This window comes from Phalacrocorax aristotelis, chromosome 10 (assembly GCF_949628215.1).
Source record: "Phalacrocorax aristotelis chromosome 10, bGulAri2.1, whole genome shotgun sequence".
NCBI lineage: Eukaryota > Metazoa > Chordata > Aves > Suliformes > Phalacrocoracidae > Phalacrocorax > Phalacrocorax aristotelis.
The window spans coordinates 25300572-25316956 of NC_134285.1; the positions used below are offsets into that span (position 1 = coordinate 25300572).

General features: G+C 51.2%; 1 protein-coding gene across 2 annotated transcripts in view; it reads right to left on the bottom strand.

Annotated features, from left to right (window-relative positions):
* CFAP70 (cilia and flagella associated protein 70) overlaps nucleotides 1-16385 on the bottom strand; it is a 25107-nt gene continuing 8722 nt past the window's right edge. Inside the window, exons 11-28 of one of the 2 annotated variants that reach the window (XM_075105961.1) lie at nucleotides 14871-15038; nucleotides 14553-14633; nucleotides 13968-14059; nucleotides 11581-11641; nucleotides 9813-10004; nucleotides 9184-9315; nucleotides 8405-8530; nucleotides 7712-7845; nucleotides 7498-7613; nucleotides 7147-7338; nucleotides 6073-6180; nucleotides 5267-5355; nucleotides 3427-3579; nucleotides 2558-2719; nucleotides 2034-2123; nucleotides 907-1008; nucleotides 560-607; nucleotides 1-183 (exon numbers count right to left, since the gene is read on the bottom strand). In XM_075105961.1, the coding sequence (XP_074962062.1) occupies nucleotides 103-183; nucleotides 560-607; nucleotides 907-1008; nucleotides 2034-2123; nucleotides 2558-2719; nucleotides 3427-3579; nucleotides 5267-5355; nucleotides 6073-6180; nucleotides 7147-7338; nucleotides 7498-7613; nucleotides 7712-7845; nucleotides 8405-8530; nucleotides 9184-9315; nucleotides 9813-10004; nucleotides 11581-11641; nucleotides 13968-14059; nucleotides 14553-14633; nucleotides 14871-15038 (2127 nt within the window). In that variant the 3' untranslated portion in view covers nucleotides 1-102. The remainder of the gene's footprint in view (nucleotides 184-559; nucleotides 608-906; nucleotides 1009-2033; nucleotides 2124-2557; nucleotides 2720-3426; nucleotides 3580-5266; nucleotides 5356-6072; nucleotides 6181-7146; nucleotides 7339-7497; nucleotides 7614-7711; nucleotides 7846-8404; nucleotides 8531-9183; nucleotides 9316-9812; nucleotides 10005-11580; nucleotides 11642-13967; nucleotides 14060-14552; nucleotides 14634-14870; nucleotides 15039-16385) is intronic. The other variant, XM_075105962.1, reaches the window with a different exon arrangement.

The following is a 16385-nucleotide window of genomic DNA, read 5'->3' on the forward strand; positions in this document are numbered from 1 at the left end:
CCTCGGTACGCGGGGAGTTTATGTGGGACGGGGCCGCGGCGTGAGCGGCCCCCGGGGGCGCGGGCTGGGGGCTGGCGGGGTTCGGAGGACCGGGCGGAGGGTTCAAAGGGCTGGGTTGCCGAAGCCGAGACGCTGCTGGGCAGCTCGGATCTCTTGCAGCAAGGCGTCGTTCCTCAGGCCCAGCTGCAGGAAAGAGCCGGGGTTGTCAGGCAGATGCAAGGGCGCCCACAGACCCAGCTGCTGCGCTGGGGGCTGTGCCCCACCGATCCTCCTCCCACCGCCCCCCCCGCCCCGGGGACGCCCGGGTCTGCCGGGATCAGTGATGGGTTGGGACTCCGACCCGAGGGCAGCGGCCAAAGGCAAGAGCTCAGAAAGGGCAGCTTTCCCTGTGCCACATCTCCATATGTCCTATCTTAATGTGCCACATCATCAAATTCAACTTGCACGTTAAAAGTTCAAGCACTCGGCAGTGTGGGAACATGCTGGACTGGCTCCCTTCCCGGTCGCCGGCAGCCCGCATCCTGCCCTGCTGACCCTGCAGCAGTGCAGAGACACAAACCTTGATGGTGTATTTGTAGCACTGCTCAGCCTCCAGCTGCCGTCCTCCCTGCCGAAAATGACACGAGAGCCGCAAGTGAGGAAACCACCCCCACAGGGAATGTGCAGGTTCTCAGTGAAACAAAGTGTTGTAAGAAAGCTCAGCATGAAGGATGTGGCCCAGGGGAATATGAGCATCAGGCGATGACAGGCAGTGAGGAAGGGCGCTGCTTTCACCATCCGAGCGCAGTCCTCGAACTATTTTTACCGCTGAGACCTACATGTTATTCAGGCTCATGAACAGATGTCGATAAATCCACCTGCTCTGTCAGGCTGGCAGTGGGAATGGCTGGCTGGCTGGGCACTCACCTGCAGGCAGATGAGGGCGAGATATCCCCACACTTCAGCATTGGTGTTATTTAGGGCATTGGCTTCAGAGAGAGCATCCTCTGCTTCCACCAACTCATCCAGCTTGAGAGAGAGGAGAGGTGTGAACAAAAGCCAAACAGGCAGAAAGGCCTTCAGAACCGAATGGGTGTTTGCTCTAACAGCCAAAGAAATCAGTGCAACAAAAGCGCCCAGCAGGGTTTCCCTGACAGGGATGCAGGGAAAGGATTTAGGGCACGGAAAACCAGTTATCCTCGGTGCTGGCATCCTGCTCTCCGGTCTGGAGGGTGGGCCTCTCACTGCTGACTCCCAGCCTCTGTGGGAGCACATGCTGTATTCCCAAATCAACCCGCAGCTGAAAGGGAAGCAGCGCAAATGCCTCCACCTCTGCGTCTGGGAACTGAGTGGTCCAGCTCCACGAGGAAATGTGACTCTGGACCTGATCCCTATTCCTGCTACACTGTGGGTCCTGGGAGGCAGGGGTAGCTGGTCTGAACTCCCAGGTCACCACTCACTTCCCTGGCTCAAGTCTGCAGCCTCCCAGGAGGTGTACACTTGGCCAAGGAGGAAACAGAAGTTCAAATTCCTTCCCTGTTTGCATCCCTCAGCCAAGCTCCCTTGGAGGAACCTTGCAAAGGGAGACGCCATGCTGCTGGTGGCTGGGTGTCCTTGGCAGCCCTTCAGAGGCACTGGATTCCTTTGGGCAGGGAAAGCACCGAGATTCCTCTCTGCTAACATTCTGCTCAATTCCTCTGTGGTGACATGCAGGTCATGTGCAGGCAGGTGCTCGAAGCAAAGCCCAGGCCCAGATTACGTGCTTGCCATGACATCCTGGGGAAGGAGGTGCTGGCAGTGGGATGAGGGGGGAAGGATTGCTGCTCCCAGAGCAGCTGCTGGGGGTGGCTGTCTCCTGACATTTCCCATACAAGCAGCCTAGGGTGCCACGCTGGGGCTGTGACAGCACATGGCATGCAATGGCCTTCAGGAGCATTAGTTCCACAGGCAGCCAAGCTTTACTTCAATTAAAGGGGATCTTGCAAAATCAAGCCCTGCATCCCGTCCCACAGAGCCAATTAAAGATCAGATGACTTGAAAGTAATTGTACTTACCCTGTAGCAGGCGATTCCCACCCCCAGCCAGGTGAGACAGGATGCAGAGTTCTTGCAGGCAAGCAGGTAGGTCTGCTTCGCCCGGCCATACTGCCAGGAGAGAGACCATCGTGTTTTTGCATCAAATGCATTGCTCCGCAGCCAGCCCCCCCCCTCAGCAATTTGCCGAACACCCCATCTCTGGTGGGGTCAGACACCCACCGTCCCCCACCACTGCTGGGGGAGCTGAGAGCCCGCCCGCTGCCCCCAGCGCAGTGGCCCTGTGCTGGCAGAAGTCACCCTCATAGCTAGGATGATGAGAAATAGGTCAGCAGCAGCCTGTGCCATTGCAACTGGGACTTGGAGCTGGTACAAAGGAACAGGGCTGGTCCACACTCCAAGGAGTTGAGCACTCCAGAAGGGTTTGCTGTGTTGTGAGATCTTGGCTGTAGCGACAGCTAATGGTGTCTCGTACCTGGGGTCCGGAACCTCCTGCTGTCTGCTTTGTGGCAAATTCCCTTCCACCTCTCCGGCTAGCTCCTCACCTCTTTCTCTTCCAGGTAGATGGAGCCCAGGCGCAGGTAGATGAAGTGCATATCCTCAGCATCCTCCACAAAACTGATGGTTCGCTCATAGCACTCCTTTGCCTTGCCAAAGTCCCTCTTCAGGTAGCACAAGTGCCCTTTCTGAGCCCAGACATTTGGATTCTATGCACACAAAACCAGGAGTGAGACACGGCTGGGAGATGGGAGAAAGAGAGACCTAGGAGAGGAGCAGGGACCCCTGTAATCAGCAGAAAGGAAAAGTTGGCCTGTGTTTGATTACAGCAGGACAGGTTTTACATAATACAGAGTTAAAATTGAGTCAGTGGGGTGCCTGCATAACACCAGCAGTGGGAGCCCCCTCCAGCCTTTTCTTGCACGGTGTCCTGGCCCATGCAAGGCTCCCCAGGTATCATATGTCAACAGCATTCGGAGGTGTCAGCTTCACAGCCCTCTCTGCCTTCCATTCAATCTGACTCTCCAAAGCCACCTTCCCTCTGCTGAATAGCAACCTTGTTTGTCATGAAACAGAGCCTGAATCACCCACAGAGGGAAAGAGGATCAGGATATACACAGTCAAAGGGAAAAGAAAGGCAGACACTGCCTTTCCTCACTCAGAAATGCCGTCCTGCACGTAATAAACAGGGTAATGAGAAGAGCAATGCTGCAGCTACAGCCTGGTGTCATTCACCAGCTCATTGTCCTCCCCTGCAGAAATCGCTACAGACTAGCATTAGAATTGCTGAAGTGGAAATAAAGCATGGGCTCTAGGTTCACATGCAGCAACAACACAGGCAGAGTCTGATGCAGTGTCTGGCCAGCGTCCTGCTTCAGGACACCGTGCTGCACCCCGGGAACAGGCAGAGAATTACCATGTAGTCGATCCTAACAGCCTCACAGAGACATTCTTCACATTTGGAGAAATCTTCCTTCAGCAAGTAAGTCTGGGCCAGCACTAGGTAGTATGCACAGGAGGGACCTCCCTGAAGGCTCAGCAGCTCGTGGGCAAGTGCCATGTGAACAAACTGTAGAGAAATGGCACGCCAGTGCGGTTAGGGGAGCAGGTAAACCACGGGCACCCCCAGAAGCACACAGCAGGAGGACTGACTCACACCTAATTTCACCTCCAGGATGGAGGCCTGTCACTAGCGGTATTCCCCAGGGGTCTGTGCTGGGTCCAGTCCTGTTCAATATATTCATCAATGACCTGGATGATGGGCTAGAGTGTAACCTCAGCAAGTTCGCTGATGATACCAAGCTGGGAGGAGTGGCTGATACACCAGAAGGCTGTGCTGCCATCCAGAGAGACCTGGACAGGCTGGAGAGCTGGGCCAAGGGGAACCTCATGAAATTCAACAAGAGCAAGTGCAAGGTCCTGCACCTGGGAAGGAGCAACCCCACACACCAGCACAGGCTGGGGGCTGAACTACTGGAAAGCAGCTCTGTTGAGAAGGGCCTGGGAGTGCTGGTGGGCAGCAAGCTGACCATGAGCCAGCACTGTGCCCTTGTGGCCAAGAAGGCCAGTGGTATCCTGGGGTGCATTAAAAGGAGTGTGGGCAGCAGATCGAGAGAGGTTATCCTCCCCCTCTACTCAGCCCTAGTGAGACCACATTTGGGGTACTGTGTCCAGTTTTGGGCCCCCTAGTTGAAAAAGGATGTGGAACTCCTTGAGCAAGTTCAGCGGAGAGCTACGAAGATGATCAGGGGACTGGAGCATCTGCCATATGAGGAAAGGCTGAGAGGCTTGGGTTTGTTTAGCCTGGAGAAGACTAAGGGGGCATTTCATAAATACCTATAAATATTTAAAGGGTGGGTGTCAGGATGATGGGACTAGGCTCTTTTCATTTGTGCCCAATGACAGGACAAGGGGCAACGGGCACAAGCTGGAACACAGGACGTTCCACCTCAATATGAGAAAAACCTTCTTTACTGTGAGGGTGACAGAGCAGTGGCACAGGCTGCCCAGAGAGGTTGTGGAGTCTCCTTCCCTGGACACATTCAAACCCTGCATGGATGTTTTCCTGTGCCCCCTGCTCTAGGTGTGCCTGCTCAAGCAGGGGGTTGGACAAGATGATCTCCAGAGGTCCCTTCCAACCCCTGCCACTCTGTGATTCTGTGAACAGAAAACAGGAGATTCCCCCCACTTTGAATATTTACCTCCATTACTTCTAGTTCTGTTTTGCTTTAAGCAACTCCTTTTGCCATGTAAAATTAAGGCAGGCACATAATGTGGCAGTCAGAGAGATCCCACAGAGACAACTGTGGGACAGGAACATTCCACAGGTGACACAAAAATTACTCTGACATACACAAGTGTCTGAAACAAGAAAGGAGTACTGGCGCCTTGGAAGTGTCACAATAATGCATCTCATCTCCGAATGTACAGAGAGGAGCACATCTGCACGGTTTCTGACTTGGCTGTTCCCTCGGCAGCAAGCAGTGCTGAGCTGAGGCACCCCAAGAACCTCGCCTGCCTGAGATGGCTGCGTCCCCAACCAGCATTTTGGTCTGAGTGCTCTGCCTGGCCACAGTTTTACATCTCTGGGCAGTGGTGGTTTTGCTCCCTCTTGCACTCGGCATCTGGGGTGGTCCCAGCTTGTTCTCTGAGCCCGAGAAGGGGGCTTGCTGGAGCTTGCCACCAGCTCTTTGGTAATAATCCAGGGAAGAAGACCAAACCTCCCTTCCCGCTCCTCCATTCCACATTGAGCTGACCTGGATGGCATTGACTTTCATCAGGAATTCCACTGCCTTCATGAAGATTGTGCAGGGAGGTAGGCTACGTCCTGAAACAGGGGATGGTGCTGCAAGAAAATGTGTTTCCATCAGTCTCAAAGTTGGGGTTTTGTTTCTGAAGCAAGAGCAGGGGCTGAGACCCTGGCAGGGACAGAGGAACCTCAGCAACATGGTGTAAAATCCAGAACGTGGCAGAGGAGGCTGAAGCAGAGATTAACTCAGCATTTCTTTCTGAAGGGCTTAAGTTTTTGTAAAAGATGTGAAAAGAAACAATGCTCTTGACCCACTAATTTTCCTGTCCAAACTCAGGGAAAGAAAAGGTAGGAATTTATGGTTGAAGCTTGTTAACCACAGTGAGGCCCCTGCCTCCCCAGAGCAACCCAGCGGGGCCTGAAGCACCCAGAACGGCCATTTCTTTGCCACCCATTGGAGAGTGCGGCTCAAGAGGAGGCAGATCACACAACACATGACCAGAGGAGATCCGTAGGGACAGTTTAAGAGCTGACGTCTCAGGAGGGAGACATCCGAGCAGCTGGGTTCAGTGACATGTAGGGAGAGAGCTGCATTCACCCACTGGCTGGCCATCCTGAGATGTGCTGCTCTGAAAATTGGGATGAACCTGCTTTTCCGGGAGATTCCCCAGCTAGGGAGAGAGAGAGCAAGCTTGATGTTTTGCCTTGCCATCAGGATGGCCACAGCTCAGTGCTCTGAAGTTACTCCCCTCCCCACGGATCTCACGAGGCCATCTCCCAGCACTGGGACACACCAGGCCCCCGTCCCCTAACCTTTTGGGGCTGTGTCCAGTGCAGTAGTCTCTTCCCTGGGTGCCACGCAGGCCAAGGCAGGCTCTGCTGCCTCTGGCACTTTGTCAGCTGAGCCATCTGGAACCCTCTCTGGAATGAAACCCCCAACAACCATTAGATGCAAAGAGTTTGCCATAAACTGCCCAGTTTGGAGCGTGCTTCCGCAGAAATGGGGAAGACAGAAAATATAAAAGATCAGATTTTCAGAACTGGGAAGAAATTTCTTTGCAGTCAGCAATACCTGTGCCTGGGGTTTTGAGTACAAGATTACGAGGTGAAGCTAGAAACAGGTATAAATAATACAATATCCTTTAGCTCATAATCATAAGGGGCAAAAAAAGGCATAGGACATGTGGCTTGGCTCTCTGAGGCACTTTGCATGAAGTGGTGATAATGTTAAAAATAAAGCCAGCCGACATTTCCAGCAGCCCGGCCAGATATCTGGGACTTGGGACAGAAAGTCTTGGCTCATGGTGAGGCTGGATTCAGCAAGGCTCCAAAGGAAGCCTTTGGTTCAGGGTCACCACCAAGCAGCTGGTTTGCTCTTTGAATTGGTGAGGCAGTGCTTTCCAAGCTGTGTTGGGAGGTCACAGCCACAGCTTTCATGAAGGCTAAACCTGGATGACCCTAATGTACAACTGCCACAGAGGCAGTTCTGCCCTCCCAAAGCCTCAAAAAGTATGCTCGCTTCCTCCAGCTGCCCTGGCCACTGCCCACACATCGGTATGTTGGTGGCACTGGGCAGGGGCTGAAAAATAAATGCAAAGAATTGTCCCTCTGCTGGGTTGCAGGTAACACAAGGCATTGGCTGTGCTGCTTCCAGAAAGCTTCATCATTTAAAGCAGCATGCTTGCAGCTGTTGTCTCTTGCTGGCACAGTTTGTAGTCTGCCTATTCTAGCTCACAGTCCACATCATCTTCCTTTACAACTTTGTATTTCTCCTCTGAGAAATCCTTAGAAATTTCTCCTCTCCTTCCACTGTTCACCACCTCCCACACTGTTCCAAGCCCCCTCCTTGCCAGTGCTAGGGCACCTCCTGGTTATGACCATCGTTACCTGGCAAGCACTCTTCTGGGCCCGGGTTGGGAGACCTCACACATGCAGCAGAAATGTGCTTTTTCCCTTCTTCTTGCTCAGCAGCATCAGAGATGCTCCTCTCCTTGGCGAGCTGTGCTTGCAGTAGCTTCTTAGCCTCACGGAAGGCCATTTCTGCCTGAATATTATTATTCTGCAGCTCATAAAACAAACCTATGTGAGACAGAAAGAGCAGCATAAGCAGACATCTGACCCTTAGCAATATCCTTCCCCTAGCCCTCAGATTAGAGCAGGAAGAAGAGGAGCAGGAGCAGAAGCAATGCTTGGCGCTACAGGAACACCTTGAGCACATAGGCTGGCTTGCTTTTGTACCTGAAAGTGTCCAGGCTATGATGCTGGATGGCTCCAAGCAACAGGCATCCTCAAAGAAAATCTCTGCCTCTTCATAGTGCTGCAGAATGACAGCCACAACCCCACAGAGCAGCAGGCTGGGGACAGGGCCAGACAGGTTAGCCTTGCAGGCCCTGGGCAGCGGTGTGGGGGACACCCCCCACCCTCCCACCCACCCACTGGGAGCACGCAGCACCTTTGGATGTGATGGGGGTCCAGAGAAAGAGCCTGTTGGAAGCACTCCTGGGCTTTGGTTGTTTCCTCAAGTAGGAGGCAGAATGCCCCATAGTCCAGCCAGTACTGGATGTTGCTCTGGTCCTGAGCTACCCTCTAGACACAAGAGATCATTACTGGAGCAAGGACTGCTGCAACTACACTCAGCACACACAGCGGACTGGGGAGACATCTCTGGAGTGACCATGGTTTTTCCTCTGGCCACCCCAGCCCAGTTTAGCAACAATCAAACCCTTGTCTATCACGTACTAGGGTTTCCCTTAACTGGGATATGATGGCCTTCCTGGAAGCCTCCTTCACCTAACACATGTCCTCCAGCTTCATCTGACCTCCTCCTAGCCTCCTGTTAGAGGGCCCAGTGTCCCCAGTGCTGACCCAGCATGCCTTTTGGACCAGCTCATCCCATTTCCCCTGGCCTGGAGGCTGAAGTCCTCAGTGACCTGGCCAGCCTTTATCTCACAACCTCCAGAGAGCAGCATCTCCCTAGAAAATCCCTCACGTGTTCAGCCTGAGTATCCTGGTCACATTCACCTCCTTCCTCCCTACACAACAGTCAGGGCTGGCTGAGCTTCAGCAACACAGACCCCACACTGCCGTGCTGGCTGCCAGCTCAGACACACGGGAGATGGGCAGGAAAGAACAGCGGCTCCTTTACCTGCTGGTGGTAGAGAGATGCCAGCTTGTAGTCCTTGTTGACTTCAGCTTCGCGAGCAAAGAGCCAGAGCTGCTCCTTAATCGTGTGGGACAGAGGGGCAGGGGAAGCAGCTTCCTCAGACAGTAGCTGGTAAGAAGTGAGACACAGCATTAGCTCCAGGAGGGTAAGAATGGTTCATGTGATCTCAGTACAGCAGCAGCCTCCAGTCTGACAGTGAGCTGAGTACAGCCTGGCATGGCTGGGGCTGCACAGGTCAGAAAGGCAGGCTGTCCTGGCTGCTGCTTGTGGTGGGACACACTCCTGTCATTCACAGGTACCTCTGCCACACAGGGATGGGGCAATATCCATTATTTGCAGTTGTGACAAGTAAAAGTATCCCCTAGGTCAACACCATTTCAAACTTCCCCTGTGGTGTCACTGGTGACCCCAGCTCATGCTGGAAGGTCTGTGCTCTGGCTGGGTGAGTGGCAGATGGCACAGACCCAGCCACCCTTGCCACAAGCCAGCTACAGCAGCTTTTACGAGTGGCATCTCGCACATATCCCATCATCAGGATTTCATAGCAGTAGGATACAGATGCACCAGATCTTGCCTCTGAGTGTGCCTTGGGGCCCACGTGTGATAACTGCAGTAAAGGAAAGCACAAGCCTGCTTCCACCTTGAAGGCAAAAGTGTCCCCACCTTCACTAGATGTGGTGTCAAGCCCTGGATCCATAGTGAAGCTGTGTCCCAAGTCCCCCATCCCAGCTGACTGGACCCATGTTAGGGTTTCTCCCTACCTGGTTCAGGGCAACATGCATCTGGTCCACGAGGTACACATAGAGCTCACTGAGAAACGCCTGGAACTCCTCCTGGGTCTCAAATGCTGTGGTCTTCAAGTATTTCTCCCTCACAATCTTCACTACAGTGTACTGTGGAGTCATGCAACTGTTGGACAAGGCAGGTCCCCACCTGCACCCCCTCCAGCTCCACAAGTGTAATAATCTGGAGCCAGAATACGCTGAAGCTCCAACTTAGTTCTGAGGAAGAAATCCAGCCCAGCACCGATAAAGAAAAAAAAGCAAGCAGGGGTGAATTCCTTTCCCACCTCCCAGCCCACGCTCCCCCTGACATGCCAGTGCCCCTTTAGGGACAACATGTGGGAGGGAGGGTCCCCTCAGCACAGCAAGGGAGTCTCCAGGCAGCTGAGAGAGGGGAACCCCGTCTTCCTGCCAGCAAAGTAGCTCAGTGCCTGCACCGTTAGAGGAAAAAACATGTCCCTCCCCTGCTCACTGCAACAGCCCTGAGTGGCAGGAAGGGATTCTGGAGCAACACATCACCCTAAATTACCACCATGGAGCAGCAGTTCCTCATTGAGAAACTGCCAGGACAAAACAAGTAGGGAAGGGAAAAGCATGATGGACTCTACCTTTAGCTGTTCCTTAAAAGCAAAATATTTCCCAGAGCTATTGAGCTCGAAGTTGAGCTGACGCTTCTGTTCCTCCAGGGTTTGGTGGTCTATCACTCCCTGGTCAGACAGCCGCTTCCCAAAGAGCTCATGGTATTCACTTAGGATGGCAACAGCAATGCTTGTGACACAGTTGTGATAATCTTCCATGGCCTAGGAAATAAATAAATAATCAAACTTCACAAGCCACTTGTGCCATCAACCTTGAAAAATATTTTATTTGCCAGAGCCCACGCCTCCCATAAATTCCACCTGACCCAAGTCTCAATTAGTCTGTCACGCATCCTTTCCTGTCCACACCTTGGGGCTGCAAAAATATCTACATGTAAATACAAAAGAGCTCCTTCATAATTAGATATTGCTCCTGCTATATTTTTCAGTCAGAACCTAGTATTTCAGTCACTGTTGTCTTTTCTATAGCGGTATAATTGGCTGTAAGTAAAATATATCGACTCCGATCTGGTGAGACCCCCCTCCTGCAGCACTGCATCCAGCTCTGGGGTCCTCAGCACAGGACAGACATGGACCTGTTGGAGCAGGTCCAGAGGAGGCCACAAAAATGATCAGAGGGTGGAACACCTCTGCTGTGAGGGCAGGGTGAGAGGGTTGGGGTTGTTCAGCCTGGAGAGAAGGGAAGGCTGCGGGGAGACCTTATTGTGGCCTTTCAGTGCTTAAAGAGGGGTTACAAGAAAGGTGGGGACAGACTTTTTAGTAGGGCCTGTAGCAATAGAAGAAGGGGTGATGGTTTTAAACTAAAAGAGGGCAGATTCAGCCTAGATTTAGGAGAGGTGGTAGATGCCCCATCCCAGGACACTTTCAAGGTCAGGTTGGACAGGGCTCTGAGCAACCTGATCTAGTTGAAGATGTCCCTGCTCACTGCAGGAGGGTTGGACTAGATGGCCTTTAAAGGTCCCTTCCAACCCAAAGCATTGAATGATCCTATATCATTTGCTGGATGAGCAAATGAGCTATTATATAGCTCATTATGGGCTCATTTGCCCATAAACCCATGGGCCAGCCCTCTTCAGCCCTCTTCAGTGGCAGAAGCTTCCGTGTGCTGCAATAATCAAAACGTATCACTCTCTGCACTCCAGACAGTCCAGCACAAATCAATTCTGCAGCAGTACGGGGGTCAGTTATTGAAGTCCTGCTTCTTCCCTCACAGCTGCTTTGAGTTTACCAGAGGCCAGAGGCCACCTGAGGACATTCTCCTTCGACAGCTGCTCTGTACCCACAGAAGATGAGCCAGTGCTCTCAGACCATTTCCTGAAGATATCACACACAAAAATCCTCAAAAAATCTGGGTGACCCAAGAGCGATCAGGGCTGATTCTTTTCACATTTGTCTGGGTCCAATAAAGCACATGGGCTATCTGAGACACTAAACTGTTGGGTCTGCCCAGGGTAAACATAAGGTTCTGGTAACCTCCTTCCCCAGCATTCTGTTTCCTTCCAAACATCCCCACACTGCTGCCTTCCCTGCCTTTGCTACATCTCTCCCCTTCATATAGGCTGCAAACTAGTGACGCAGCCCAGGAATGATTTCCCAAGGCATAGTACTGTGAAGATAACACATCCATAAGTTTTTTTTTTCCTGTGTATTTCCCTTCAAACCTCATCCACATGTTGCTGCAGGGCTGAGATTGAGAATGAAGATTCTCCTGTGTGAGAGGGATGAGGGCAGGATGAGGTGTCAGAGTGATGTCAAGGCCACAGGCTCTTGCACGTACCTTCTTGGCTCCTGCAGTCTGGCGAGGCAGCGGAGGGCGAGGAGGAATCATCTGCTTGACCCTGCCAATGAGAGGACAGAAGACATCAGCCAGACACACTGCCAGCAACACTGGCTTGTCTTGGGCGCAGGCAGCCTGTAGTGCAAGGGCTCCAGCCTGTCATCATATCCTTGAGACAGCTCACAGGGACCTGGGGAGAGGGGAAACTGAAGTCTCAGACCAAGAAGGAACAGTAAAGACCAGGCCATTTGATGCTAGTAGCTCATCATAATATCTTGGGGCAACTAGCTGCTGCCTCACTCCCTGCTGCTGATTACACTCCATGGAGAATAAATAAGATTTATTTAGTTGTTATTTTCACTGGGTTTGACTGATCCATCACACAAAAACTATCGTAGAAGCTCAGCCCAGAAGCTAAGGTTAATATTTGTTACTAGCAATCAAAAGCACTGTCCTAGAGAAGCAGATCTTCTTATCAAGCTGCTATTCCTTTAACTCACAATCTCCTGTGTCTGCTGGAACAGCTGTAGGAAAGGTATCAACCTGAGGACAGCTCTGAAGAATTTTATTAATGTAATCCCCAGGTTTACAGGAACTGTAACTGGTTCCTGACAGCCCACAGTGCAGCTGTGGCACCTCACCCTTGGCCATGCACTGGCTCCTAAACACCATACCAACCCTGTTTGTACCACTGCTAGGGTTACAATGACCTTTCAAATAAGGATAAAAAACTGTTAAGATTACCATCAATTTTATTAAGATTTTAGTAAAGTCCTTGGTGTCAAACCAGCCTACATTCACTAGGATTTTTATCAAGATTTCCTGCTTATTGGTACCAAAGCACACTTAGAACAAAATCCAGCCCTTCAAGCAGAGGTGTCACATCCCTGTGGTGGCTCCTACCCAATTAGCAAAGCAAATTGCTTATTCCCCACCAAATATAAACCACTCCTGTAACTGTTCTGCCAGCTTACAGACCCCTGACCAGCTGCTGCCTTCTTCAGGTCCCGAGCCCTGGCCACTTCTCCCACACAAAACCCTCTGTGCTGTGCAGTCAAGTGCCATGGCCCTGAGCGGTCCCCTTGCTCTGCAGAGACCTGTCACCTCTCCTTGGGAAGCCACAAAGCCTGAACAAGTGAGTAGTGCAGCTCCCACACTCACAGTCCCACCCTCAGAACAGCACACACCACTGACATGTTACCTCCGCCAGTGGTACAGATGAAAACCAAACTGCTTTACTTTCAGATGAGAAAAAAACCAACAACCTGGGGGAAGCAAGTGAGTGATGAGGGCCAGGCAGAAGCTGACAGAGAATTTTGGATGGAGCTCAAGAAAGAGGGCTATGGTTTTCTACTAAGATATGTATTCAAAGATCCTTCCAGAAAAAGATCCACTGTTGATCTCGTCTGCTAGGACACACGCATGCAGCATCAGCTGGAGCCCCCCAAGACAGGGCCCTTCCTATGACTCAGGAGGGCTGAATTTTCAGGCCTGACATCTGCAGCTGCACATGGCAGGTGAATGAGGAGGAACTACACTGAATTCACACAAGTTGCAGTAGAGTAGGAATAGTATAAAAAGGGCAAGGAGAAGGACTATGGTAAGGGGGGGTTCACCTTCCTCAACCTCTTCTTCCTAGAAGACTGCAGAGAGGAGACAACACACATACTTTCCCTTCAGAGAACGACTGCTGCTCTTATTTCTGTTGGAGAGAGACATACCACCTCTGCATGTTATACTTCATTCATTTGCTGCATTTTCTCTTTTTTAGTCAATAAATTATACATGCTAGGCCTTTCCTAGACTATAACACAGCAGGGATACCACTGGACAGGAAGCAACTGCCTCAAATCAAAACAGACAGTGAAAGACTCGAAGCAGCAAAGAGAGAGCAGCTCTACAGCGATACAATGTGAAAACTAATGTAAGAGCTGCAGAATGGATAGAAGATGGTGAAAACCTTCTGAAAAGGGAAAAAAAACTACAGAATGCTATGCTGAAGTCACAGCAGCGCTATTCAGGGCAGTCCATGCTGGTGGCCAGTTCTGACCAAGCAGCTGATCATCACGTGCAAGAGGTAAGCCCACGGGAATTAAAGGGAAACAAAGCCCAGATGGGAACGCAGACACTATTGTGCTGCTCTGGTGTCTCTCTTCTTGAGAGGAACAGCAGGGAGATGGCAGCTTGGATGAACACGAGCGTTTTCCCAACACACCAGATGCCATCTCTTAAGCAGTCTGGCCAATCCTCCCCCTTGATTCCAGTGGGCTTTGGCTCAGGCCCTCAGCTGGTCTTTGCAGAGAACTCCAAGGGGGTGGCTCGCTGTACAGCCCTGTTTCTATCCTGCAGAAATGAGATTCCCAGAGTTACAGCATATCTTTACACACCGACTGGTGAGCTCCTCTCGCAATCGCTTTGGTACCAAGGCCTTGTCCAACTTTATCTCCATCACCAGGAACATTCCGGCTTCAATGTATTGCTGTGAAGATAAACATGGCTCTCTCAATGTCGTGCTGTCTATAGCCATTACTGGCATGATGAAAGACTGAGCATATAGCTACAGATCTTCAGCAAAACCTCTTCAAACAGCAGAGATATAGCTTGTTTTATAACCTGCCCTCAGAATGATTTACAGCAGCAAAATTCAGCTCAGGAAACCAGCCTAGGAGAAGGACAAAGCCCAGATAATCAATCTGCTTGCAGAATGAATATGTATTCTAGATGTTTTGAGGAATAAGCCAAAATATAAAAGAACACTTCTGAATAAATGCCTGATTATTTACATCCCAATGCTTCTAGCCCAATGCTAGACTGTCCTCCAGCTGGACGTCACAGGAAGAACTCCAGGACAGCATCTATGTAAAACATCCTTTGTCTAACTCACTTGAAGAACTTAATTGCATGAAAGGTGTGAGACATTGGTGCAGGGATGTTCTAGTAGTCCTTCCTTCTTTTTGGAGATACTTAGTTACCTGTCTGTCAAGGCTGAGGTATGTGACATTTTCAGCTTCTGCAGTGGCATCTGACAACTGGATTTTGGGCGCATTGGACATCTATTGACGAAAAAGACAAGATGTCTCTCGTTTCAGATTGAATAAACCTCACACCTTTGCAAATTCAGGATGTGAGTGGTACATTTGTTCAGGCAGCCTGTACCAAAATTTCAGGATAATGAGCATCCCTCAGTTGGCTGATGCAACACGGCATCAGTCCCTGGTTTCTGCATGCCCCAACTACCGCTGATGTGGAAATGAAGCAACCGTGTTGCAGCATGCCTCTCTAAACCTTACCCTTCTGTTGGAATCCTTATCTTTGGTGATTTTCTCTTTGTCTTCCTTCTGAGTCTTGCTGGGAACAGCTCTGGAAAGGGGAGTAGTGATTCCTGGTGTACATGGCCTTTCCTTAGTCAGACTGAGCTGCGACCTGAGATCCCGGAAAACACTGTGCTGAATTCTAGTCTGAAAAAAAGAGGGAACAGAGGGAATCAAGGGACGAACTAGGCTTCCCCACCCCTTTGCTTAACCTCTCACATGGCAAAACACGTTGTCAGGGTCCTAAATGCATCAAGAAGCTCCACAACCACAACCGCCCCCCAGGAGTTCAGCTGCTGGTACTCAAGGCCAGCTCTGATACCTTGTAGCTGCGTAGCCTCATGTTAGACTGCTATGAAAAGAGCTGCCTGAGAAAGCCTCAGTGGTGTCTCTCTGACTTCTCTCAAGAGCTGTATTTTCACGGAGGTGCTGGCCCTTGATTCTTGCTTGAGCTATGTGGTAGATTTGCTGGAGCCCAGCCCTGTACTGCCCCAGTCCTGACCCGCTGGCCTGAATTCCTGGCTTGATGCTGGACCTGCCTCATGGTTATGGTCTTGTCTGGTGATGTGGACTGTTAGATGAATCTCGCTATCCTCACTAGGTCTGCTCTGCAATTTTTTGGGTGCCCCCACCTACTCTGCAGTGACTCTCAGCTCCTGGCTCACCTTCAGGTGTGGAGCAGCTTCCCTGACACATGACAGTGAATTGCAAGGTTTTTCAGATTGTCTATTTACACACTGCTTGACCCCCTAGACAGGTCGTTCCCTCCCAGTCATCACTGTTATATGGGCTAGCAAGAACTGAGGGGATGCTGGGGAAAGGATGGAGCAGCTTGGTCCAGACCAAGGCCAAGGAGCAACCCGAAGCATCCACAAAACCAGAGAATGAGAATGACAAAAAGAACGTGTCACTTCACTTGCAATAGATAAATGCTACAGGACAAGGAGTACCACACAGCAAAGAGGCCATTAAACATGGCTGCAAAGCAGAGACCAGCAAACAGCTGGGTCCCTAGCCCTGCTCTGCAACAGCCAGTGGCAGCATGGAGGCAGCGAGAAGGGCTGTAATTCACCTGGCTCCTGTGGCCTGGACAGCAGTGCTACAGGGCTGTGAGCAGAAAAACCAGGCTGTGCTCCTTGTCCTAAAACAAACTCAGGTCTGTTCTGAGAGTACTGTGGGAAAATGCAGATGTAACGGTCACTCTTAGTAACAGAGAGGGGGGAAATGCAAAGACAAATAAACCTCCATGAGCTACAGCTGGAAAAGCTCCAGTGACAGCTTTTTTGGTCGTTGCCTGGGATAACATTGTTTAGAGACACTGTTTGCTCTTCTCAGCAATGCAGTTCATTTGTTCATGTTCCAGACAGGGGAGAGGAGCGTTCTTACAGCACTCCCTGCTCAGCTGCTGGCACAGAAGGAAGTGGAGTGAGATTCAGAGCCTCTCCCAGCCCCCAAACCTGTTCCCACATGCCCACAAATCCCCTGCCTTTGAGA